General features: G+C 35.8%; 1 protein-coding gene across 5 annotated transcripts in view; it reads right to left on the bottom strand.

Moving 5' to 3' along the window:
• Positions 1-26,822, bottom strand: part of LOC142345804 (axonemal dynein light chain domain-containing protein 1-like) — a 211,410-nt gene that overhangs the window by 68,883 nt on the left and 115,705 nt on the right. For 4 of the 5 annotated variants that reach the window (XR_012759355.1, XM_075398173.1, XM_075398175.1 and 1 more), the window contains exons 3-11: positions 22,032-22,135; positions 19,111-19,350; positions 18,172-18,228; positions 17,398-17,814; positions 16,612-16,716; positions 15,716-15,836; positions 15,009-15,151; positions 10,483-10,608; positions 10,369-10,416 (exon numbers count right to left, since the gene is read on the bottom strand). Coding sequence is in view for 4 of the 5 variants with exons in the window: in XM_075398173.1 (XP_075254288.1) it covers positions 10,369-10,416; positions 10,483-10,608; positions 15,009-15,151; positions 15,716-15,836; positions 16,612-16,716; positions 17,398-17,814; positions 18,172-18,228; positions 19,111-19,241 (1,148 nt within the window). In the remaining variant the exon portion in view is untranslated. The remainder of the gene's footprint in view (positions 1-10,368; positions 10,417-10,482; positions 10,609-15,008; positions 15,152-15,715; positions 15,837-16,611; positions 16,717-17,397; positions 17,815-18,171; positions 18,229-19,110; positions 19,351-22,031; positions 22,136-26,822) is intronic. The other variant, XM_075398174.1, reaches the window with a different exon arrangement.

Genomic DNA, 26,822 nt, shown 5'->3' with positions numbered 1-26,822 from the left:
TAATTCGGTATAGGCTACGCCCAAACTTCTAAAGAGTATTCCAGCTTAGAGACTGGTAACGATTTCAAAAGGATGTAGGGTGCCCTCCTGTCAGTTACAACTTAGAGAACTAAAATGTTCCCATATTCTGTTCTGTCAAAAAAGTGAAATTTTGATTCCATGCGTATGTTCCTCAGGCGCAAACTAGTTCATGAAAAGCTTTATCAAATCGGATAGTCATCAGCAGTCGCTATTGGGTGCTTCTGCTGAATGCCAAAATGCTATAGAAGTTATTGCAGGTAATGTTCTAACCGAAAGGCTGCTACCATGCCCTGGTAATCAACAATTTTGGCCTACTTCATGCCAACGCAGCTGAGTGCTGCCCCAAGCCATTTCGATCTTGAAGAAATTGATTTTTTGTTGTTTGGTTTACAGAGCAGTCCGCTTCTTCTTTTTTAAACTTGTCTCCATAATATAGATAAATCCTGTGTCCTGACAAATCTTTAATAGTGATCACGATATCGGACCTCATCTGTTTTACCAGATATAGAAGTTATCCTATCCAGCTTCTGTAGATTCTCTGATCCCGTTCACTGTCCTTTTTGTGTGCTGATTGAAGTTTTAAGTTCATATTTGTAGATGGAGGTTTGCGATCAATCATTTGAAACCTCAGAAGCATCTTCTCTATATAGAGTTCTTAGTCGACTGTGACTTTGTTGTCTCCTTTGCTAATATTTGGGATCAGAAACAAGTGATATCTCCCCGTCTTCTACTGAGAAAGTATTTTATAGTGGCCCTTTGTTGTAGGTATTCACTGTCGTGTTTCTCGACAACAGTGATGTTGTCAATCAAGACTAAACTAAAGGCAAGAAGAACCTTTGATTCTGCTCTCCGAAACAAACAACGCTCTTCTGGTGAAACTCAGCAAAAAAATAGCCAATTATCTTTCAGTAATTAAGCCAGCTTCGACACCCCAACAGCTATTGAGACCAGATTCTTCCAACTCAGCCGCAGGAGACCGAAATGATAGTTGGAATCTTTGAAAGCGGTGATCGACTTTATAAGGAGAGTGATAGAGAACAACTAATGTATATTGCGCATAATTTAAAATTATAAGGTAGCTGAATTTGTTCAACCTAAACCTGGCTAGATACTTGAAGCCCAGATAAATCAGAACAATTAAGCAAACCGGTTAAAAAGGATGCCCAAATTCAAGCACTTAAGGCCACTTAATGTAATAATAATAATAATAAATTGTTTCCATTAGTCAATAAGTAGCTTTTCACAATTACCTGTACAAATAAAATCACATATTTGACTGTGGCAGAGCACTATTGGGCCGATGGCCCGTTCTCAAGTGTCTCGTTCAGTTTATCTGGATGAAAGTGATTCAAAATGAAGAAAGAAAAAAAAAGAGGAAGCACTATTTTTCAAGGTTCCATTAAACCTAGTGAAAAACATTATTCTGGTTATGGAACGCCTTTGAGGTGTGATATTAAAACTCACACAACAGTCTGACTATGTCCTCATTACCCAAAATATAATTATCTAGAAATTGATGACAGAAATTTTTTGTTCCGGCAGTAGACATGCTTTCAATCTTTTCTATTATTTCATCATTGTAACCTAGAAGCATTCTTAAGACCCGCCTTATCCTAACTATTATTGAAAAACTGTGAAATAGATTTTTTACCTTGATTTATTTGTTTTTAATCAACCGCTTGCTTTTTTTAAGGCAATTTTGCATTGAGAAACACTTTGAAATTGGTGAAATATTACATTGTCCCCTTATGTTTTTTAGTGTTTGCTTAAGTACCTCATAGGCATGTATCTCTGAGCCTAAATAGATCCTATGTTTTACTCTTTCTTCGTAAGTGCTTTCAAACTTTTTTCGATGAAAAAATAGCCGCAAGATACGTTTGACAACTTTGTCTATTTCCCTAATAGTTGTGATTGTTGTTGACCCGTATAACAGGACTCCGTATTGAATTCTTGGCTGTATGTATGTTCTAAACGCTTTTATCATCTGTGATTCTCTCAAAACTTTTCTTAGTTTATAAAATATAGAACAATTCGACAAAAGTTTTGTGACCACATGCTTTGAGTGCTTTGAGAAACTTAGATCATTATCTATCGTGATGCCCAGGTATTTGAAACTTTCTTTTTCTTCAATTTTAGTGTTTTTGATGAATGTTCTTGACAAAACATTTTTTTGATTTTTCTTTACAAAAAGCATGCTTTTTGTTTTTTCCTTGTTCAGTGTTAGTTTATTTTTTATGAGCCAATCATTGACCTTATCTAGTGATCTGTCGTGATCATCGTCAATTTTCGATGCAGAACATCTGCTCTTCACAACAGTGTCATCGGCGTATAAAATAACATTCGATTTTTTCTGGGACAAACTTAAGTCATTCATGTAGATAATAAACAAAAGAGGGCCAAGAATTGATCCTTGTGGCACGCCTAGTTCTATAAGATTCAGTTTGGACTTCTTATCTCCAATTAAAGTATATTGCATTCGTTTGGACAAATATGATTTTAAAATGTTGTATATTGGACCACGCAGACCATATCTATAACACTTTTGCAGTAGAATGTTGTGATCGACAGTATCAAAAGCTTTCTTTAAGTCTAGAAAGGTGCATTTGGTTTTTTCACTGTTGTTGTGGAGATTTGATCTTTTTCCTCTATTAAGGTTGCAATGGCATCAACTGTGCTCTTTCCGTGCCTGAAGCCAAATTGTGAATCTGAGAGAATTTGGATAACGTTTAGGTAGTTTTAAATTCGATCAAATATAATCCACTTAAAGACTTTCCCTATAATTGGTAGCAACGAGATGGGCCTGAAATTTGATGGGTCATCTTTATTTCCATTTTTGAAGAACGGCATAACTTTTGCTATTTTCAATCTCTCTGGGTATTGTCCAAGTACTATGCATCTGTTGGACAAGTGTTGTAGAGGAGCTGCTAAACAGTCAGAAACTTTTTTAATGAAAAAATAGTTCAAGTTATAGCAATCAAGGCTAAATTTGTTTTTACAGTTGTTGATAGCGTACATTACGTCATTTTCAGTTATCGATTTTCGAAACATACTTTGACTCTGGTTTCATATCGTAACGGCACTTCTTGTTAAAATTTCGGCATTCAATTTTTTCCCAATGTTTGAGAAAAACTCGTTAAACTCTTTTACTTTATTTTGCGAGCAGAAAAATTTAGAGGACTCTGAATTGCCGGCTAAAGATCTGTAAAGCTCAAAAAAAGATTTTTTGTTTTTTACCGAATCGGTTTTAAGTAGATTTTGATAAAAAGTTTGTTTTTTAGATCTGATGAGAGATTTAAGGTTTTTACAAGTTTTTGAAAATTTTCGTGAATTTGTGGACTTCCAGTTGTATCTGCCAGTTTCTTAAGATTACGTTTTTTCGTCGCTAACTTTTTAACCTCATTATCAATCCAATTTTTGTTCTTTTTCTGTGTACGATATTTTTCAGGAAGTTGACTGTTTAATGCTTCAGTGAGCAATTCGTGAAATTTTTTGAAGGCTTTGTCAATTGGTAAGAGTTCTAAACTACTTCTGTGGACCTCAAATTGATACCTGAGATCCTTTTCGAGTCTTTCTCTTGTAATTGGATTATCTAGGTTATGCCAATTGCGGCTTTTTAGAGCTTTAAAATACTTTTCTGGACTGCCATCGAGGTCAAAGGACCCTTCTACCGTGTGATGATCTGTTATACTGGTTGATTTAACTTTAGTTTCTATAAATATATTGCGTCAATGACCGTACCTCTGCCATTTGATACCCTCGCTGGGTCGTTATTGCTTGATATACTGAGACCGTTTCCGGCTAATAGGCTTTTTAAGCTTTCGCCTTTTTTGCTGTTTATTAAAAAATTAATATTAAAATCCCCACAAAGTACGTGTTTTGTTTCTGGGTCAACCATTAGGCTGTCGAGATATCTTTCAACCGTCAATAAATTGGCTTCATTAGTGCAATTTGGTGGCATGTAAATACATGAGAACCAGATTTCTTCTTTTATGGTTTTGATGGCGACTGTTAGTATTTGAACGGAATTCGTATTTAATTTTTTACTTATCTGACAATTTATGTTATTTTTCAAATAGAATGCAACACCTCCACCATTTTTTTACGATTGCAGGCTATAATTGTTTGATAGCCATTCAAAGAAAAACAGTTATTGTTGTAGCTAGGATTTAACAAAGTCTCAGTAAGGCAAACTACTTCAGGTTTCTGAGACATGCTATTAATGTAAACTTCAAACTCATCTAGGTTCTTAGACACGGATCGAATGTTTTGAAGAACAAATTGGAACTGTACAGGATTAAAAGTTCTTTTAATTGTCATTGTTGACGTAGAGACACTTTTCGTTATCAATTCCCTGCCATTGCAGTCTGGTTTTTTTTCTTGTATAAAACTACCAACTATTTTGATATAACAGTGCTTAATTGTTTTTTTTTGATTTGTTGCTTGCGGAAATCACCAACAACAAATCAAAACATTCTTTTTCATTGCTCTCCTGTGCCCTGTCTGCATGGTTGCGTAAATCACAACCGACAGGCCGCTGCCTGCGGAAATCACATGCAGAGGGCTGAAACAATTTTTAAAGATTTTTAGTTGGATTTGAGGTTATCTTATACATATATAAGCTGACTTTATGAAATTTAAAACAAAAATTAAGAAATGAGCAAAAAAGGTTTAAAAAACATGATCAAAACGTTACTCACCTAAAGCTGGCGATAAGTTTCTACCCTAAATCTTGAGTTGTGCTCATATTATACACATTAAAGAAACCAAACAAAAATAATTGAGTTATGTTTTAGCTTTTTATTACAGTTACTGAGTTTGTGAGATGTCGTTTGTTTTATTCTTTTTGAATATTAAGTCATTTGTATGCGGGTGAGTTGATAACGTCGTCAGTAGAAGACATTTCGAAATGTTTTTTTCGTTTTATAGCAGTGATTGAGTCCAAATCTTCTATTTTGCCTTTTCTTTACCATTTTCAACTCAAAACCGAAACTGCACAATTGTGTGTTGCAGTAATCATGTTTCGTTTGTTTGCTTCGTTTTTGATCTGAGCTTCATATTCTGGTAGGGGCTCGTTTAGATAGATGAATTTGTTGTTTATCCTGTTTTTTGTTTTTCTGAGTCGTTTTCTTTTTCATAGACACTTTGTTTGTCGGCAAAATAAATAATTTTGCAAATTACTGTTGACAGTTGAAACTCGTTTCCGGAATTGGGAATAATGTGACACGCTTTGATACTGTCCTCAGTAATTTCGACCCCAACGAATTTCTCAAAAAATTTTAAAGTTTCGTGCGTTACATTACAAACTTGTCGAGCATCGAAGGGCGGATTAACGATTAGTAACGAGTCCTTGCGCGTGTATCTCTCTTGCGCTCTCAGGCGATCATTAATATTTTATTGCTTTGCTTTTAGTTCCCTAATTTCTTCGTCCTGTAAGTTATTTTTTGCTTTCAAGAGTTCGATTTCTTTTTTCAATACACTTAATTCTGTGTCTTGAATACTAATCACGACAATCTCTGAAGCTATGGGTTTGGACGTTGATGATGATGTGGCCTTCATCTCCATTGCCGAGTGATAACAATAGAAAAAAAAATAAATAAAGTAAAAAGCAAATTTAATCAAAGATAACACTCAAATTGGAATCTTGTGCGATAAGACTGCAACAGCAAAGAAAGATTGTTCTTTTCAAGCGAACATTTAGAGTTTTAAACTTTTCTCACAACTTTTCACTCAAGGTCAACCGACTGCTCTTCGTGAAAATATCTCTAGCTTCACGTCATATCTCTAGCTTCTTAGCACATTAGGCTTACAAGCAAAACGTTATTGATGAAACAAGTAAGTTTTCCTTGGCAGTTGTTCGGCCTGGCTAAACCTCAGTAAGAGTATCGTGTAATAAAGATCAGCAAAGCCAATTTGTTTGACTCAGGTATGTTTTTCATACCTACGGAGCATTTTTAGATAGGAAAACAACATGATTTTGTTGGAGAATTTTCAAGTCTCTTTCCTGCTATCTGCTTTATCTCTATGAAATTTTATTGATGGAGATCAGAAATCTTTTTTTTTCATTTTTTTTCATCAAAATCTAAAGGATCAAAAGATGATAAAGATTAAAGGTTAAAAAATTTTAGCTATCAAAAGGTTAAGGAAATCAAAATATGAGTCAAAATAAGGTTGAGACTTGTTTTTTTTTGGCAAGAAATTATTTTCAAATGTTTTAAATTATTTGTCCCAATTTTGAACATTTTAAAAACCAAAAATTGTTAATTCTTTTCAATGTTTACGTTACAAATCAGGAATAACCTTTTTTCTATAAAGGAACAACTGACGTGTATGTGTACGAATTAATTCTTGCACTATTTTTGTTTCTGGGTGGTTTTATCATGAAATTATGCAATTGTGAAATATTTGGAGAATGAATGTTATAAGATTAAAAGAGCACCCGTAGAGAAAAGCGGATCTAAGTTGAAAAACATTTTTTTTTAATTAAGATCTTCTGATGTCAATACTAAGTTTCTATAGGTGATCAATGAAGTAAAAAAGGGGGAAAGGAGGTCTCAATAAACTGTAAGATATGGGTTTGGAACGTTTTTTGATCCTAATTACTGCTTTTTTTATTTCAATAAAAGATTTCCTTGCTTTACTATTTCAGTGAAGAAAACATTTTTAATCAAAATTTTTCAAAATTCCAAATCGGATACGGGAGAAACTGAGCATCGGCTGATCATAAATCCAACTGGACAGAGCAAGTATTGAAGTGATATCACGACTATAAATTCGATTACACATGAAAAAGGGGAGAAAATTTGTTTGCCCTCAAGTGGTTATTTTTCTTTTTTTAATGTTTTCGAATGAAACTTGAGAGATAACTCCGATCAACTCGATTACTTCGATAGTTGCTCAATTGGATTGCGATTTAGGCAAGTAATACAACCGAAAATATTAACAAGCTTTTATACTTCTTTCCTTTCATATATGTTTTGTCCTTTTTGTTTATTTTTTGTGGTTTTCATGTTTAATTGCCCTCAAGTTTATGGAAATTATAAAAGTCATTTGGTCTTCTATATGAGTTTGACCTATATATTTCTGACCAGTTTTTCGTTCTCTTAGAGCCACACGGCGTACTAGTCTGTAAGTATGTGATTCTGCGAATATCTTTTAGAAAAAACTCAGGATTTTTAAGGAGTTTGACCCCCTCGCTTAACTGCCCTTCCAACTCAACACCTAACACTACCCCCCCCCCCCAATTCATGCCCCGATCACAATCTCGTCAACTTCATTTCATCCCTGAGAGGGCATGCTCTGCCCTCCCATCCAATTCACTCACCTCCGCGCTCGGCATCCTCCAAGTTGACCCCACGCCCCTTCAATCAAATTAAAGGCTCCCTATACTGCGGTTATTGTTAGAAGCAACGTTAGTCCGACGTTAGTCGTTTGTCATAAATAAAAAATTTTCTGTTTCCGGTAAAAGAGGAAGACTGTTCAATGGTGGCTAAGAGGAAGAAAACAAACCCCTGACATGTAAAAAATAAAATTATCCGAATTTTTTCTTTGAGCGCCTTTTTATGAAAAAAACTTTCTTTTCGATCAGAAATACTCAAAAAATGTTACATAATTTTTCATATGACATATTCTGTGATATTACAGGCGTTTGTTCGGGAGCGTTGCACACTTCCATCGCTACCAAATTTGGACGGACCATTTGGTTCATTTGAGCCATCGTTTTCCACAGAATGCATCTTAAATTTTGTAAAATTGGCTGAAAAATTAGATTTAGTTACGAAAGAACTGTATGCAAATTACTTATTCTTTTTCGCTAAATTCTACAAAAATGGGGGGTATTTGGCCACTTTTTGAAATTTGATGAAAGTGCCCGGAGTCGGGTCATATAGGAATTCAGTCCTGATTCAGGATATTTGAATTGTAGGCATTATGTGCAGTTGAAATCATCATTGGACTCTTTATGGCCAGCATGATCTATAAACGGTGGCATTCTGCTCAGCATGCAGTTTAAACGGTTAATTCATTTGTTAATTTCCCAGTCATTCATAAATGTCCGATGTGGGACGTGGAGAGAATTGTCAACGGCTTCAGTTGCACCAGACTCACGGAGGACGGCTGAAAAATTTATGAACAACACGTAGATGTCAGCTCATGATCGAATATCCTCTTGGTGGAATACCCTCTCAACCTCTACATCTCGAATACCCAATTACAATCATTTCATGTTCACAGAATCAGTTCATGTTCACAGAATCAGTTCAAGATCACAGAATCAGTTCATTTTCACAGAATTAATTCACGTTCACAGAATCAATTCAATACAGAACTCAATCAGACTGATACGAAATCAGACTGATATGACTCTTTATTTTATATGTATATTTATATTTATCTGATATTAATATGTATTTATATTTATATTTAATTATATATTTATAGTTTTAATTGATTATTGAGCATGCATTTTGCGTTTTGTTAAATAAGGCATGGTTTGCTAAAGTTCCGATTTGTTTACATTTTAATTGACTCATTTCGTGCTGGTTGAATTACGTGTAGGTTATAATGCGTGCTGGCTGAATTACGTGTAGGTTATAATGCGTGCTGGCTAGAATACATGTAGGTTATAATGAGTGCTGGCTAGAATACATGTAGGTTATAATGCGTGCTGGCTAGAATACGTGTAGGTTATAATGCGTGCTGGCTAGAATACATGTAGCTTATAATGCGTGCTGGCTGGAATGCATACCGCTTATAAGTCACGATGGCCAGAATACATACCGCTTATAAGTCATGATGGCCAGAATACATACAGTTTATAAGTCATGATGGCCAGAATACATACAGTTTATAAGTCATGATGGCCAGAATACATACAGTTTATAAGTCATGATGGCCAGATTACATACAGTTTATAAGTCATGATGGCCAGATTACATACAGTTTATAAGTCATGATGGCCAGATAAAAAGCATAAAAGGAATTGAAAATGTCATGATGTACCGAGTTAAAAGTGCCATGATCAGAACTCTGTTAATAGTAAATATCATGATGATAATAGTATGATTCAGTGCTGAGTTAACGACCCACCCAAGTCCGGGTGGTTTGTCTTTTCAGACTCTGCACTTTAAACCTTAAATTTTTAAGAGATAGAATTTCCTTAGGTTCACCAAAAAGCAAGTAAAGGAAATTCTTTTTAATTGTTTTTAAACCGACATACAAAAACGCATTTAAAAGCACAAGTAAGCTGGCGGTGAAAAAATTTTCAAAATAAATCATGCATAGTTCGACAAACTGCATTATGAAAAAAAAATTGTACGTTATACTTTTGCTTATAAAACTTTTTTTGTTTTTTTAAGGAGAACATCTACATACAAGTATTTTGCAAAATTTTCTATATTATAAGTTAGAGTTTTCATGTAAGTTATAATAATAAAACAACTTCAATTATACTATTTAGATAAAACTGCAAAAACAATTTTAAAATTTTTCAGAGCCAACTTAAAAACCAACATCTTAAGCTGTCAAAATAAATGAGTTTAGGATAAAGCAGATTTGGCGTTCTTTTGGTGAAGAATAAGAAACTGCTTTCTCATCTTCCGAAAAACCCCTTTCGTATGAAAAGTGATCAGTTGTTATTAATTTCTGAAAAATCTCTCTATATGGAAATTGGTCAGCAACTTTCAATTTTTGAAAAAAACCCTTCTGTTTGAAAATTCATCGGTAATTTTTATAATTTGAAAAACACTCGGTAAGAAAAGTATACATATTTCTCCCTCAGCTGTTTATTATCAAATTCGGACAAAACGTTAAACTGTTAAGTTTTTAGAAGCATTGATTCTTAATTTATGAAAAAAGGTATGGTCGAACAGACTGTTTGTATTTATAATTCGCGATAAAAAACCATCGTAATTTGATTAATTTGTGACATTTCACACTGCAAATATTAGAAAAATTATTTCATTAACTGAAATTCAGTTCAAGTTCCATTTGGTTGGGGCGTTAGACTGTAATCAAGCTAGTACGTAGTTTGACAAATATAACCAATTTAGAAACCAATTTACAATAGGTTAGTGGAATTTAAAATTTCTAAGATGCTATAGATTTGAATGTTTTATTTGAAAGTATTCTCGAGAGTATTCTATTCCAGTAACTGCTTATAATGATTAATTATAGTATATTTCATTATTGAAGGATGAGTTGTTTTTGTTTGATAGCTTTTTAAAAAAATAATAGTCTTAGTTGAACGTAATAATCTATCCCACGGTTCAAACACTGATCCAAAACATATGACACAAACTTTATCTAAAAACACAGGTTGATGCACTCTAGCACAATCCATTACCAACTTACGAGTTGACAGAGGACAAAGAGACATTGCTCTCTGTCTCCGAATCAACCCTACAAAATTCACCAATTTTGTATTAGTATGAAGGATTATTGGGAAAATATATAATACTTTCTCACAGCATAGTCTTGGAGTAAGTCACACATCGTTCTGTCATTTCGTCCTTGAGGGCCATCAGTTTGACCTTTGAACTCTTGTCTCCAGCCGCTATTTTGTAATTCATCTCTGAGATTATTTCACGCCACCTGAACGCAGATAAAAACAATTTGAAGTCAGAGTTAAAGCTATACATAAGATTAAATAAAAACAGCTAGTCAAAATGCCTAGAACCGAGTATTTTTAGTAGCCCAGCAGGGCCTAAGAGAGGACATCTTAATTGTTGTATGACAAACTCTTGAAAGAAAAGGCAACGATTATATGTGTTTTCAAGATATTTGGCTCGCTTAAAATGACCTTTACTTTTAAGGGTTACATGACGATTTACCAATTCCATTTTACCCAATGCCATTTTACCCTACGCTATTTTACCCAACCTGCCATTTTACCCAATGCCATTTTACCCAATGCCAATTTACCAAATACCAACTTACCCAATGCTCTTTGATCTTTTTCAATTGTCCGATTACAAATTAGCAGTCGCTATTAGAAGGATGATTTGAAATATTTGTGGACAAAATAGTCCCATGTTCGGTTGTGATAGTTTCATATCAAGTCCCACGGGCCATTTATTTTATAGTCGGCTAAATAGTCGTTCTAGTTAATTTAGCAATGGGGTAAATTGGGTAAGTTGGCATTGCGTAAAATGGCATTGGGTAAAATGGCAGGTTGGGTAAAATGGCATTGGGTATAATGGCATTGGGTAAAATGGAATTGGGCAAACTGTCCTGACACCACTTTTGGTTACATGACAATTTACCCAATTCCATTTTACCTAATGCCATTTTACCCTACGCCAATTTACCCAACCTGCCATTTTACCCAATGCCATTTTACCCAATGCCATTTTAGCAAAATACCAACTTACCCAATGCTCTTTGATCTTTGTGTTCAATTGTCCGATTACAAATTAGCAGTCGCTATTAGAAGGATGATTTGAAATATATGTGGATAAAACAGTCCCATTTTCGGTTGTAATAGTTTCATATCAAGTCTCACGGGCCATTTATTTTATAGTCGGCTAAATAGTCGTTCTGGTTAATTTAGCAATGGGGTCAATTGGGTAAGTTGGCAATGGGTAAAATGGCATTGGGTAAAATGGCAGGTTGTGTAAAATGGCATTGGGTATAATGGCATTGGGTAAAATGGAATTGAGTAAACTGTCCTGACACCACTTTTGGTTACATGACAATTTACCCAATTCCATTTTACCCAATGCCATTTTACACTACGCCAATTTACCCAGCTGCCACTTTACCCAATGCCATTTTACCCAATGCCATTTTACCAAATACCAACTTACCCAATGCTCTTTGATCTTTGTGTTCAATTGTCCAATTACAAATTAGCAGTCGCTATTAGAAGGATGATTTGAAATATATGTGGATAAAATAGTCCCATGTTCGGTTGTGATAGTTTCATATCAAGTCTCACGGGCCATTTATTTTATAGTCGGCTAAATAGTCGTTCTGGTTAATTTAGCAATGGGGTAAATTGGGTAAGTTGGCATTGGGTAAAATGGCATTGGTTGAAATGGCAGGTTGTGTAAAATGGCATTGGGTATAATGGCATTGGGTAAAATAGAATTGAGTAAACTGTCCTGACACCACCTTTGGTTACATGACAATTTACCCAATTCCATTTTACCCAATGCCATTTTACACTACGCCAATTTACCCAGCTGCCATTTTACCCAATTCCATTTTACCCAAAGCCATTTTACACTACGCCAATTTACCCAGCTGCCATTTTACCCAATTCCATTTTACCCAATGCCATTTTACCCTACGCCAATTTACCCAACCTGCCATTTTACCCAATGCCATTTTACCCAATGCCATTTTAGCAAAATACCAACTTACCCAATGCTCTTTGATCTTTGTGTTCAATTGTCCAATTACAAATTAGCAGTCGCTATTAGAAGGATGATTTGAAATATATGTGGATAAAATAGTCCCATGTTCGATTGTGATAGTTTCATATCAAGTCTCACGGGCCATTTATTTTATAGTCGGCTAAATAGTCGTTCTGGTTAATTTAGCAATGGGGTAAATTGGGTAAGTTGGCATTGGGTAAAATGGCATTGGATAAAATGGCAGGTTGTGTAAAATGGCATTGGGTATAATGGCATTGGGTAAAATGGAATTGAGTAAACTGTCCTGACACCACTTTTGGTTACATGACAATTTACCCAATTCCATTTTACCCAACGCCATTTTACACTACGCCAATTTACCCAGCTGCCATTTTACCCAATGCCATTTTACCCAATGCCATTTTACCAAATACCAACTTACCCAATGCTCTTTGATCTTTTTGTTCAATTGTCCGATTACAAATTAGCAGTCGCTCTTAGAAGGATGATTTGAAATATTTGTGGACAAAATAGTACTTGTTCGGTTGTGATAGTTTCATATCAAGTCCCACGGGCCATTTACTTTATAGTCGGCTAAATAGTCGTTCTGGTTAATTTAGCAATGGGGTAAATTGGGTAAGTTGGCATTGGGTAAAATGGCAGGTTGGGTAAAATGGCATTGGGTATAATGGCATTGGGTAAAATGGAATTGGGTAAACTGTCCTGACACCACTTTTGGTTACATGACAATTTACCCGATTCCATTTTACCAAATGCCATTTTACCCTACGCCATTTTACCCAACCTGCCATTTTACCCAATGCCATTTTACCAAATACCAACTTACCCAATGCTCTTTGATCTTTTTGTTCAATTGTCCGATTACAAATTAGCAGTCGCTATTAGAAGGATGATTTGAAATATTTGTGGACAAAATAGTCCCATGTTCGGTTGTGATAGTTTCATATCAAGTCCCACGGGCCATTTATTTTATAGTCGGCAAAATAGTCGTTCTGGTTAATTTAGCAATGGGGTAAATTGGGTAAGTTGGCATTGGGTAAAATGGCATTGGGTAAAATGGCAGGTTGGGTAAAATGGCCTTGGGTAAAATGGAATTGGGTAAACTGTCCTGACACCACTTTTCGTTACATGGCAGTTTACCCAATTCCATTTTACCCAATGCCATTTTACCCTACGCCATTTTACCCAACTTTCCTTTTTACCCAATGCCATATTACCCTACGCCATTTTACCCAACCTGCCATTTTACCCAATGCCATTTTACCAAATACCGACTTACCCAATTCTCTTTGATCTTTTTGTTCAATTGTCCGATTACAAATTAGCAGTCGCTATTAGAAGGATGATTTGAAATATCTGTGGACAAAATAGTCCCATGTTCGGTTGTGATAGTTCCAAGTCCCACGGGCCATTTATTTTATAGTCGGCTAAACAGTCGTTCTGGTTAATTTAGCAATAGGGTAAATTGGGTAAGTTGGCATTGGGTAAAATGGCAGGTTGGGTAAAATGGCATTGGGTATAATGGCATTGGGTAAAATGGAATTGGGTAAACTGTCCTGACACCACTTTTGGTTACATGACAATTTACCCAATTCCATTTTACCCAATGCCATTTTACCCTACGCCATTTTACCCAACCTGCCATTTTACCCAATGCCATTTTACCCAATGCCATTTTACCAAATACCAACTTACCCAATGCTCTTTGATCTTTTTGTTCAATTGTCCGGTTACAAATTAGCAGTCGCTATTAGAAGGATCATTTGAAATATTTGTGGACAAAATAGTCCCATGTTCGGTTGTGATAGTTTCATATCAAGTCCCACGGGCCATTTATTTTATAGTCGGCTAAATAGTCGTTCTGGTTAATTTAGCAATGGGGTAAATTGGGTAAGTTGGCATTGGGTAAAATGGCATTGGGTAAAATGGCAGGTTGGGTAAAATGGCATTGGGTATAATGGCATTGGGTAAAATGGAATTGGGTAAACTGTCCTGACACCACTTTTGGTTACATGACAATTTACCCGATTCCATTTTACCAAATGCCATTTTACCCTACGCCATTTTACCCAACCTGCCATTTTACCCAATGCCATTTTACCCAATGCCATTTTACCCAATGCCATTTTACCAAATACCAACTTACCCAATGCTCTTTGATCTTTTTGTTCAATTGTCCGATTACAAATTAGCAGTCGTTAATAGAAGGATGATTTGAAATATTTGTGGACAAAATAGTCCCATGTTCGGTTGTGATAGTTTGATATCAAGTCCCACGGGCCATTTATTTTATAGTCGTCTAAATAGTTGTTCTGGTTAATTTAGCAATGGGGTAAATTGGGCCAGTTGGCATTGGGTAAAATGGCATTGGGTAAAATGGCAGGTTGGGTAAAATGGCATTGGGTATAATGGCATTGGGTAAAATGGAATTGGGTAAACTGTCCTGACACCACTTTTAAGCTCAAGTTCAACAATAGCCACTCAAAATAGACACTAAGAGATTAAGATTCAGAAACCAATGAGAACAATTGAACAATTGCAAATAATTAAAAAATTTGTCTGGTAGTAAAATAATTAAAAAGAGATAAAGAAAGTGTCTGTTTGGATTCTAACTTGTCAGCATGTGACTGTAGATTGGCCATGAGTTCACAGTCCCTGTCTGCTAGGAAGAGAGAGTAGTGTGATGCCAGTTTAGCCCATGTCTTCTCTGCCATGTGCAGTCTCTTTGCAGTGTTCAGTCTGTTGTTTTCTGTTATCTAAACAAAACGCACACCTCTTTGTACCCAATGAGCAAAGTTTTATAGTGAAAACGTGAAAGAGCAAAAAAATGTTTGATTAATGATTATGAACAAACTAGAACTTATGATTTGACCACACTATCATAACTAAACTCCACTTTCAGTTTTGCTCAATTTTTTAAACGAAGTTGTTTGCACTTTACAGCACAATAAATTGTGGCCATCATCGTTTAATAGGCGGTCAGCACAAACGTCAGCACTCTCTGCTAGCATATAACTTTCTTATATAACCTTTCCATATGAGCTTAAAAAAGATGTTGTACTAAATGGCAACAGCTAAACCTATACCAAAAAATACCGGACCTTCCTCACAGACAACTTCAGCAATGATTCAGAATCTTTTCATTCTGTATTTCTTTCTGCCAAGTATTCTGATCATGTCACTTTTCGGACTGATCATGGTAAATTCAGAGCGTCTTTTTGCATTAATTTTTACATTCTGAGCAGAATGAAAATTTCACTGATTTTCTAATTAGCATTATGATTAAAATTCATCGGTACACTAATGAGGTTAAGTGTTACCTTAACAGCCATGGTGTAGCAAGCAGTGCTCCATATCTCTTTCTCTTCACTCAACACACTTATCTGGTGCTCCAATCTCTGTCTCTGTAACTCGTACAAGTCGTGGTACTCTGTCAGTAGACTACAACACAACACTTCAGCCCTAGTTGAGCGGGAACCATTATATATATATATATATATATATATATATATATATATATATATATTCTGCAACAAGTAAATTAAAATTATAACCATACGGTTAACTATACCTGAAACAAAAAATATTTCAAATCATTCAAACAAAATAATATAATAAACATCAAGAAATTTCTTAAAGAATCAGATTAAAAAATTTTGCAAGCTGCTGCAAGAATCTTGTCAATGACGCTTATCTTGCCAGATCCGCACTATTAAATCTTACAAGAGTCTTAAAAGATTCTTGCATGATAAACGTCGCAAATATTTGACGCAAACGCTTTGTTTTTATTTCCAAAAGGCCCAATGAGGCAATTTTCTATTCAACTGATAATGCTGCATAATGTTGCAAGGTCCCTGCACAATTGTTGCAATATTGAGCAATTCCGATCCTCGTTTTACTAGGGAACTCAACCTTAGACTATCATCTATACTTGACTGTTTTGAAATCTGTCAATGAACGGCCGCTCTCAAATATTCACGCACAGTAATCTCTGCCCACGAAAGATCACTTGAGAAAAAAAGAATGAGCAATTTTGTGAACAGAGACTGGTGGAACATGAGTAATAATTATTTTTAGGTTTACAATAATGAAAAAGTTTTCTTTTCTATAATGTGATAACAATTTTACAAACAAGCAAAAAATTTTCATATCGCCAATATTGTATCGGAGTTCATTCTGACGAAAAAGATACCAAACTTGAGTTCTAAATTCATACCTTGAATTTTTCTCGGAATCGATTAGTGAAGTTCGCAATTCTTCCTTCGCCTTGCGAGACTGCTCTGCAATTGTTTGTTCACGCTCACGCACATCTGTCAACTCTCTAAACAAACGTCAGCTTACTTCACGGTTTTGTACGTCAAGGTCAAATGTCAAAGGTTAAAAGTCCTTTAAAAAACGCCAGTATAGACCTGTAATTATTAAAAAAAGACCATCCTCAATCGATTTAAGGCATGAAAAGACTGGCCTCCACAGAATTTAGTAAGAAAAGAAAAATCTATTCTGTCCCCCCCCCCCCCCCCCCCCCCCCAGCTTAGTGAGCATAAATCTTTTATGACCCCCAAGCGCACGTGCTATTTTCTTAAATACTAACGTGCTATATAACAACTTATAATTTGTAACTGGGGGTCATAAAAACACTGGATGGGGTGGGGGTGAAACAGAATAGATCCGAAAAGAATTAGCCGCAAATTTAACTGGGGCCTTTGGCCGTGTAATTTAATTCAATATTTACCCCCACCTGTAATTAATAGGTCGTATCATAACTCCAGTTCTAAGACTAGGGAATCGTTCTCTCAAAAATTTTTGCTATCAAATGAAAATTATGATCAACTATTTGCATCAAATGTTAGTTCTACGTGACTAATAAGACATGCCAAAATCTTTCACTCCATTCTTTCATAACTATTGAGCGAAGCATATTGCAAGGTCAAAATAAAATGTCGGGCTAATTTTTTATCATAATTTCAAAGTTGGCGTCTTCTATTAATATTGGAAACGTTACTTTGTGAGAGAGTTGATGGCACTTTTGAACTTCAACAGTTCTTCAGTCAGTCTTCGATCCAGAGCCCTCTGCGCCATGACCTCAGCGTGCATTGACCTCACATGTCTTGGCACTTTATCCAGCAATCCAGCATACCTTTGCCTCAAAGCCGACAAAATCTCCCCTCTTTCCTTGCACTCCACAGTAGTTTGCCGGATGATTTCATGGAAAATGATGTTATAAATATCTTGCTCTTGTTTGACAAGTGTCAGCAAGCTGTGCATCTGTGTGGGGGATTTCTCGTCCATGGCTGTTGTAGGCTTAGTGGTCATTGTGCTGTTTGCACGACTCATGTTGCTTTCAGTTGCGCCGACTGCGTCTATCATTTTATCCATCACGTTCTTTAATTCGATTATCTCTTTTCGGCTAACTGGCTTTCTAAAAATAAGATTAAATCTTTGTAATTTGAAAAAGTTTTGTTCTTATTTGGCATCATTTCTCAAAACTCGCCTTAGAGGATGCAGACATCGCCTGCAACTGTCGTAATACCGCGATATAAAACAATGGAAAATGTAACTGGAGGTAATAAATGGCCGCATGGGTTTGTTGTTTATTTTGTAAGAGCATTATTGAAGAGTTTTAAGAGAGCAACATTTTAAAATTCAACGAGAAAAGTTTCCAAGTAGTGCATTTTCAAATCCGAAACTACCTCTCTCGCGCAAACAAATCTGTCAGTTAAATTTGCTCATGAAATAAACTTGGATGGATAAGCAGCAAAAACTAAAATTAACTCACAGTGAGGGAAACTTTGTGAGATGCTCCTCGTGGTCCTTCGTCTTCACTGAGAACATTCTAGAACAAAAGCCATTCTCATACTATCCACATTGCAAGATATTCATGCGGGAGATTTAAAGATTTATACAAATTTGCCGATCTTTCATGATATTACGATCTTTCAAGAGATCAAAGACCATCTTGGCACAGAATTGTAGAAGGCAGCTGTTTTGAAAGTCCAATCTAAATGTATGTATTATCTCTCAGGGAGCAGAAAATTGGTACACCTTGATAGGAAATGCATTATCTTGATAAACAGTCAACAACTCGAAACACCTAAATATATTGACAAATATGGATAAATCTTGATAACTTTTACTTACTACAGTAATTGCGAGCCTAAATTTCAATTGACAGTGCTAATTGGCTTTTACAACTGTGTGTGTGTGTGTCTTGCCATTGGATGGCTAACATTTCTGGATTATTTTGTCGAGATCTTGTTTCTGAAAATCCACTCGAAATCCGCTCAAAATCCGCTCAAAATCCGCTCTTGCAATTTCATAAATACTTGCCTATATATTATTTGTTTTCATGCTACATGTCATGGCAAAAAATTGCTCTAGTATAACTCTTATGAAAGTATCCTTTTTCAGTTAACTAGGGCAACATGTGTTTGTAACAACCCAACTGGTATTAGCTAACTCCATATACTGCTAAAGAATTACCGCTTAGAGGACTCGGAGCTACAATCTCCAGCACCGCGGCCAGGCATGCTACCGTTGCGCCAAAGCTCTGATGAAGTATCAACTTTGTCAGCTGGATATATATATATATATATATATATATATATATATATATATATATATATGTATATATATATATATATATATATCACAAGCTGGGATATTACATTTTAAAGATTTGAGTACTTCACTTCAATAAAATGAATATTTAACTTACTCTTTGTTGTATTCCAACCCCAGTGCTGCCTTGGACTGTACCAAATGAAACTCTTTCGGAATCAGTGTCTCTGGCAACTCCCCACCACCCATTACACCCCCTCCGGCCTTGTGTTGTCTGCGTGAAATCATCTGTCTTTCCAATGCATCCTTCCGAGGGGCACTTTTGTCACCCGCGGGAGGGGTTGGCAGGGTCGGTTTGTCCTCCACTTTGGCCGTGTCGTACAGAAACGAAATATCCCTGCAACAGAAGTCAAATTCAAACTTAATTGATGATATAACAAAAGTGAGCCAATGATGCCAAACTTATTTAGCGGAAAATATCAAACGACTTTACTTTGAGCGTTTCCTGCGTCCCCCATAGGGAAGCATGACGGCGAACACAAATTTACTTTATTACCCTAAAGATCAGTGAATTGCAGCAATCCATGAATTGCGTACGGCTAATAAATTTCCATTAAGATTCGCGCGAGAATACCATGACGACGCAGAGGTATACCCCAAAACTTCCACCTAAGTAAAAATCGCTTGGAAATTAGATACATAAAATGAGCAAAATTAGGAGATAAGCTTAGTAACTATATTTAGAAAAAGTGGTTTCGCCATTTTAGCGAATTTGATATTTTCAAGTTGAAGATTAGTCGACGAGTCCTGGACTATTTTATCGCACTGTTCTTGTATCTATTTCAACACCAGACCCCCAAATGACATCCCAAAGCAAACATTCAGTTAAGATCACCTGGGAATGACATCCAAAGGTTAATGACATCTCAAAGGGAATGACATCTCAAAGGGAATGACATCTCAAAGGGAATGATATCCCAAAGACCTCAGCTGGGAATGACATCCCAAAAAAAATATGCAATCAGATATATATATATATATATATATATATATATGTATATATATATATATATATATATATATATATATATATATATATATATATATATATATATATATATGAATATGCAGAAAACCCAGAACATTGCATATAAACTGAAAGTATCGTGTTTTTTTAAGAAAAGCGAGATCGTTGTAGAGAGATTGTTGCGTTAATCCTAACATTTTGATGTTTCTGATAGCAATATTTTGTGTACGTTTTTGTTGAAAACCTGCAAACTACTTTGCCTTGATCGCAAACCTCATCAATTTCATAAATATCAACAAAAGTGTCAACAACCGCTAACGCCGAAAGTAGGGAGGTTTTGGAAAAAATTACACGCAATAACTCCTGTCAATAGCCCCTTGCCTATCCGTTGTAAAATTTTGTTCTTAAAGATATTCAAAAGAGCTTCAACGTGTTAAAAATCACTTAAGAACAATGAGGGGATTTCTCCGAAAAAAATATTGGACACCTGGTAATAGACACTTGGAAATAGACACTCTTATATAGGTACCTGTCAATAAACATCAGTCAATAGAGACCATCATACAAAGCCAGATAAGGGGAATTTTTAGAAAAAATAAGAGAAACCTGACAATAGGCACTCGGTGACAGAGTTTTTTGGAGCATATAGCCAATGCTGAAAAAATCCGTCTCCTAAGAGCGTCAGATTAAGTTCCTTTGTTTTTATAAAAATGCTGCTTTGATGATCCATATAACTTCGTTCACTAATCAAACAGTTGTCATTAATGTACCCTACACATTTTTTGCAATTGCCTGGTAATGGATAGAATTGATAAAAAATTCACATGGGAAGGAAATTGCTTAACATAGCTAAGTTTAAGTTGAAATTGTTTAACATAGCTAAACAAAAATTTTTGGTAATCCAAAATTTATTTCGATTAATTTTACAAAGTGATGTACGGTAAATGAAGAGCGAAATTAAAAGATTCAAATTCACTCTCGACAAATTCCAGATCATCTGAACACTCTTAAAAATTGAGTCATTCAGAACTAATAAAAACATTGGGGTAAATTTGAACCCTACAGGGTTTATTACTAAACATTTAGCCATTTTCGATCACGTTTAATTGTTATCAGCTAGCAAAGCTACAGGCTCACTTTTACATGCTCAAAAGAGCAGTTTAAACATTAAATTTGGCACAATTGCGGATTATAGATACATTTAGTGCCAAAATGAGACATAGATAGATTCAGCGCGGAATCCAGTTACGTTATTGCGATAAAGAGATACTTAAACCGAGAGCCCAAAAAATAAGGTATACAGTTTGTATCTCAGTTCCGCGGTTAAAATTTGGCTGCTTTTGCGAAAAAAGGTTGCGTAATTCCTTCATTTTGGCCCGATTCTGCTAAAGTATATTTTGTTGCAACATTGTTGCACTTTTAATGTGTTAGTATTGGAAAATCAACCAAGAGATACACACATCGGGCAGATTTTTCCGTATCGGTCAGGTATACCGTTGCGGCCTTATGACGCAAGAAAAAAAGCCATAATGCGCGGAGTGGTCGTTGAGCAGCAGAAAACATAGCCTTATTTGTCAGGCATTAAAATCGGGCATTCAAATTTTAGATTAAAAGCCTGCTGAAAATCCTGTATTTGAGTTACTTTTATCCCCTGATACCCATGACAAAATGTAAGACTTTCCACGATATAATTAAGTTTGTTCCGTAACTAAAATTATTATATTTGCGTAACTAAAGTTTTTTAGTTATTTGCGTAACTAAAAACAAGGTTGAAAATATATAAGAATTGTGAAACATGGTGACGTTTTAGTCATTCGATACAAAACGCAGAATTTATTGAAATTTGTCTTTGCTCACATTGGTCTCGTAATGCACATAAAAAGTTATCTAGCCGACAGTCCCCTCTGAATTTATTTGCCCCGTGTGTCTTTCGAGAGGAAATTGTCCCAAGTTGATTGGTTTATGCTTAATTTAACTTTCTCTGGTACCCTTTCAAGAGTTTTAGTTTCCCCCTTTTTGGAGAGGACTACTCTTTGGTGAATGTTACTAACTTTGGTCCGACTCCACAGGTGCATGGTGGATGTCTGATCAGATGGTCGTACTTTTTCGCCACCTCATCATGGAACCACACACTGTCCACTCTCCCTCCAGTTATCTGAAATGGACATGCAATTTTTAACAACATATTCATTTAAAAATAAACTTGGGCCCTGGAGATTGCTGAAAATTACTTAAAAATTGTACTAATTTAGACTGTTTCTTTCATATTGTAATTTAATTCTCCAGCTCAAAACCTACCTTGTTATAATGCGCTAAATTGCGCTGAAAAGGGCTGAAACTTTCAGAGAATTAATACAGTAACTTACTTCAGGGCTTCAAAGCCTATCAATATTGAACCAGAGAATTTGAATTCTAAATAGTCATTTCAGCTTTGAAAAATGGTATCTGTAAGTTTTTTTCACTATCTGGTTACCAGGACCATTACCTCCATATTTTGGTTTCTTCAATGCGAAGGCTAAGAAAACTTTTCCGTCAAATCGAAGTCTGATGAGCACCCTAATTGCATAACTTTTAGCATGTTAGTTGCAAGTATTATTGAATGAGAGTGTTGTCTTTTCATTTCAGCTCCATATGGTTAAGTAAATTTCTAATTTTGCTAAATAGAACAATTTCTGAGTTCAACTTGCATACAGTTTTTGGAACCTAACTTCCGGCCCTAGGGTCTTCAAAATATTAAGCTTTCTGATTATTTTCTCTTGAACGAAGTTCATAGCAATTATTGTAAACGTGTGTCTTTTTTCTTACGCAAATTTTTTGCTTGACAATTTTGCGCCTTTCTTCTAGAAAATTCTTCGACTTCTCAAGTGACTTTTTTGACGCTTTCGCTCATCATTTTCAGTGATCTCTATTGCTCTCACTGCGAACTAAAGCTTGTTGCTAATATATAATTGCTTGCAGGCAGCAAAATTTAGTCACTCATAGCGAAGTGGTTAGTGCGCTCGACACTGCATCGGGAGGTCAATGTTTCGAAACCTGCTGGGGGCAAGTTTTTTTTGCACCCATAAAGAAAATTAATTTAGGCTACAAACCCCGAATTAAATTGCCTCGCCTGACGTTCACGAGCAATTCTAACAATGTTTGTCGGTTTATGTTTATCTTGCTCGCTTAATTCCAATTTCCTTTATTTAGATTTTGCATTCTCAAATAAAATTTAATAAGTTAGCGCAAAAACTTTACAAAAAACGCGTACAGCTTGCAGCTGGAATTGACGACAATAACAGAAATTTTGGAATGTGATTGAGTTCAACAAAAACAACTTCTTGATCGTTATTCTATGTTAGTAACTAATAACATAGTAGAAAAAAAATAAGTCTCAAATGGAAATCCAACAAAGAGAAATTGAAAGACTTGTTTTTCCACATCTCATGGTAGTGTCGGCTTTTGAAAGTGATGGTGAGCGACGCAAATGAGCCAAAAAGCAAGTCCAGAAAAAAATATAAAAATACTGAACAAAAGAAAATCCCATTTTCTTCAAGTTATAATGATGTCAAGTTGATCAAATTAAATCACTCGAAGTTGAAAAAATTTATATTTTTTTCCAGAAACAAAAATTCTGGGAAAATGTAGCTTGAAAAACGACGAGCATGCCAAAACGTATAGTTCGCGAAAAAAATCTTCCGATTTTTATGTAAATGTTAAGAAGCGCGTTACTTCATATCAAAGAGCACGCAAGAACAGTTTGAAAATAGTAACCTCTATGTATTATTTTTAAACGGAAAACTGTAGATTTTGATAGTTAATTTTTAATTGCAATGAGCTGCAAGGCGATAAAAGCTTCAAGGCAAGAAATATCAACAAATAAAAGCTAAACAAAAAAACATCAAATTTTTTCGAAAACTAATAGCGTTTTTGTCGGCAATAACAGCCGCAAAAAATATCACTGAGCAAATCATGTTGCATTAAAAATTTGTTAAGAATTTTTTTTTCTGAGATTAAGCGACAAGACACCAAAATTAGACATCAAGAAAACTCAAAAGTCGGAAACTTTATTTACAAGCATTAATGTCAAAATTTAATTTTGTTTCGCCAGAAAACAAAATTTCCTAGGCTGAGAATATGAATCAATTCAAGAAGACAAAGAAAACCGAAGGAAAAAAATCAAAACTCAATTTTTTTGATTACCAAGGATTTCAAATTAAACAGCATAAATTATTGACCTCGAGCAGTAATTTTTTTATTGCTCCATGTTGAGCACAATGGTCCAGCTATTATTGAGACTAAGTGGTTGTTACGCAAAAACGATAGACTAAAAAACAGTCGAACCTAGAATCAGCTTAATGAAAAAATACGCGTTGTCGCAATAGTTTCCTACTGGAAATGTTTTTGACTGAAAAAGTTTAATAATTTCACGTTTGGATCTTTGAAAAGACCACCAGTGATATCTGCCATTTAAAAGAAATATAGATATGAAAACAAAAACAAAACAACAAGTAGAAGCTAAACTCAAAGCTTCTACAAAATTTAACGGAAGCAATGTTAAAAGTTATAAAACACATAAACTAATGACTGAACGTCATAAAAGTTTAGCAGATCACCTTTGCATGAATTAAGCAATAATATACACTCCTGGAACAGTTGTTTTCAGAATTAAAATCTTTGCAGGAACAAACACCGAAAACATCAGTCGAATAACAGCACGGAATGAAATTCGTTTAATATAACTGAACAGTTACCCAGGTTGAGGTCCAGACCCAAATTTGCTTCTGATCAGACTTTCCAGACCAAAATTATCTCTGATCAGACTTTCCAGACCGAAATTATCTATGATCAGACTTTCCAGACCGAAATTATCTCTCATCAGAATTTCTAGACTGAATGAGTTCTGATCGGACTTTCCAGACCGAAGGAGATCTGATCAGACCATCTCCAGACCATGGTCCAGGCTCAAATTCAGACCAGTGCCCAGACCTTAATCAGACTATGATCAGACCCAATTTTAGACCCAAGTAGCCTCTGATCAGACTCAGTCGAGACCATCTCACCAGCTGACCACTCTGATCAAAAACACTCAAAATCGCCATCGTCAGCCCTCTCGTCCTTTAACCACAACACTTAAATTGTCCACTCTCCTCCCCCTATCGAGTTGAACTCCCCTCTCATCAGCCTTCTTCTCAACCCTAACCCCATCGCTTGACCCCCACCCACAACACACACACACACTCACACTCACACTCACACGCACACACAGACACAGACAGACACAGACAAAAAGACACAGACAAACCGGTTACCCCATAAACGCACACACAAAACTTACACACACGTTGGTTGAGTTTTTACTACCAAATTAGCTATAAAAAAAGATTTGCGATGAATTTGAATAAAAATATTAGACGTCTGATCAGACCCAAGTGCGCTCGAAGTTGCCTCTGATCAGACCCAATTGCGCTCGAAGTCGCCTCTGATCAGACCCAAGTGCGCTCGAAAAGATTATGATCAGACCCAATTGCGCTCGAAGTCGCCTCTGATCAGACCAGAGTGCGCTCGAAGAGGTTATGATCAGACCCAATTGCGCTAGAATCCGCCTATGATCAGACCCAATTGCGCTCGAAATTGCCTCTGATCAGACCCAAGTGCGCTCGAAATAGTCTGATCAGAGTAAGATTTTACTTATGAAAAAATCTTCTAATTTTGCTATAATATATTCATTTCAAAAAAACTGATGTTTGCAGTTTTTAATTCATCTAAGGAAAAATCAATTACAAAAATATTGCTAAAGAAAACGAAACCCAACTGTTGAGAACAAATTTTATTTAGTGTACCTTTTAGTGTATATTTCTGACTCAATGAATGAATTCAGACAGCTTTCCATAAGAAACATCGTAGTCTCCAGTTGATCAAAGTTTTTTCTGAAGGGGCCTGGCCTCTGTTATCGGCTGGACTCCTGTTTTGTGATCAGAGCTATCGGACTTTAGATGAGTCTCTGATCAGAACGCTGCTTTGTGGCTGCCTCCTGGCAGAGCCAACATCTCTCATTAAAAAAAAACAAAAAAATGAAAAAAAATGCGCTCGAAATGGTCCCTGATCAGACCCAATTGCGTTCAAAACCATTTCTGATCAGACCCAAGTGCGCTCGATGAGGTTATGATCAGACCCAATTGCGCTCGAAATCGCCTCTGATCAGACAAAAGTGTGCTCGAAGAGGTTATGATCAGACCCAATTGCGCTCGAAGTCGCCTCTGATCAGACAGAAGTGCGCTCGAAGAGGTTATGATCACACCCAATTGCGCTTGAAGTCGCCTCTGATCAGACCCAAGTGCGCTCGAATCCGCCTATGATCAGACTTTTCAGACCAAAATGACCTCTGATCAGACCATCTCCAGACCATGGTCCAGACCGTAGTGCGCTCGAACTTCCGAACAGTTCCTGTATTTTCGGTCTGGGAACACACGGGTGTGCGCTCGAATGGGTCTGATCATAACTCAATTTTGGTCCGGACCTCAACCTGGGTAGTCATAATAACTTCAATCGAAAAGCCATTATTTTTTTCAAATAATTACAAAAGGTTTTATATCCAGGTCTCCAAAGCAGTAGAGAATCGGCTCAGCAAAATTTGATCACCATGAAGACACTTTGCATCTTTTCCTCTACTAAATTGTTCCTTAAAAAGTGAGCATTCTAGAATCAAAATGGGTTCAAATAGAGAACATCAGAACGCGCATGAATTAATTTTGACGATATGTTTTTTCAAAAAAACCGAACATCTTTGCTTATTTCTAGGAATAATTGGTCGCTCGCATGCACTCAAAACTTAAATCGTTAAATCTTTACGTCTCACTTTT

The sequence above is a fragment of the Convolutriloba macropyga genome, chromosome 9 (genome assembly GCF_964194025.1).
Source record: "Convolutriloba macropyga chromosome 9, txConMacr16.3, whole genome shotgun sequence".
Classification (NCBI taxonomy): Eukaryota; Metazoa; Xenacoelomorpha; order Acoela; family Convolutidae; genus Convolutriloba; species Convolutriloba macropyga.
The sequence above is the reverse complement of the archived record's forward strand: the minus strand, read 5'-3'. Positions and strand labels throughout refer to the sequence as shown.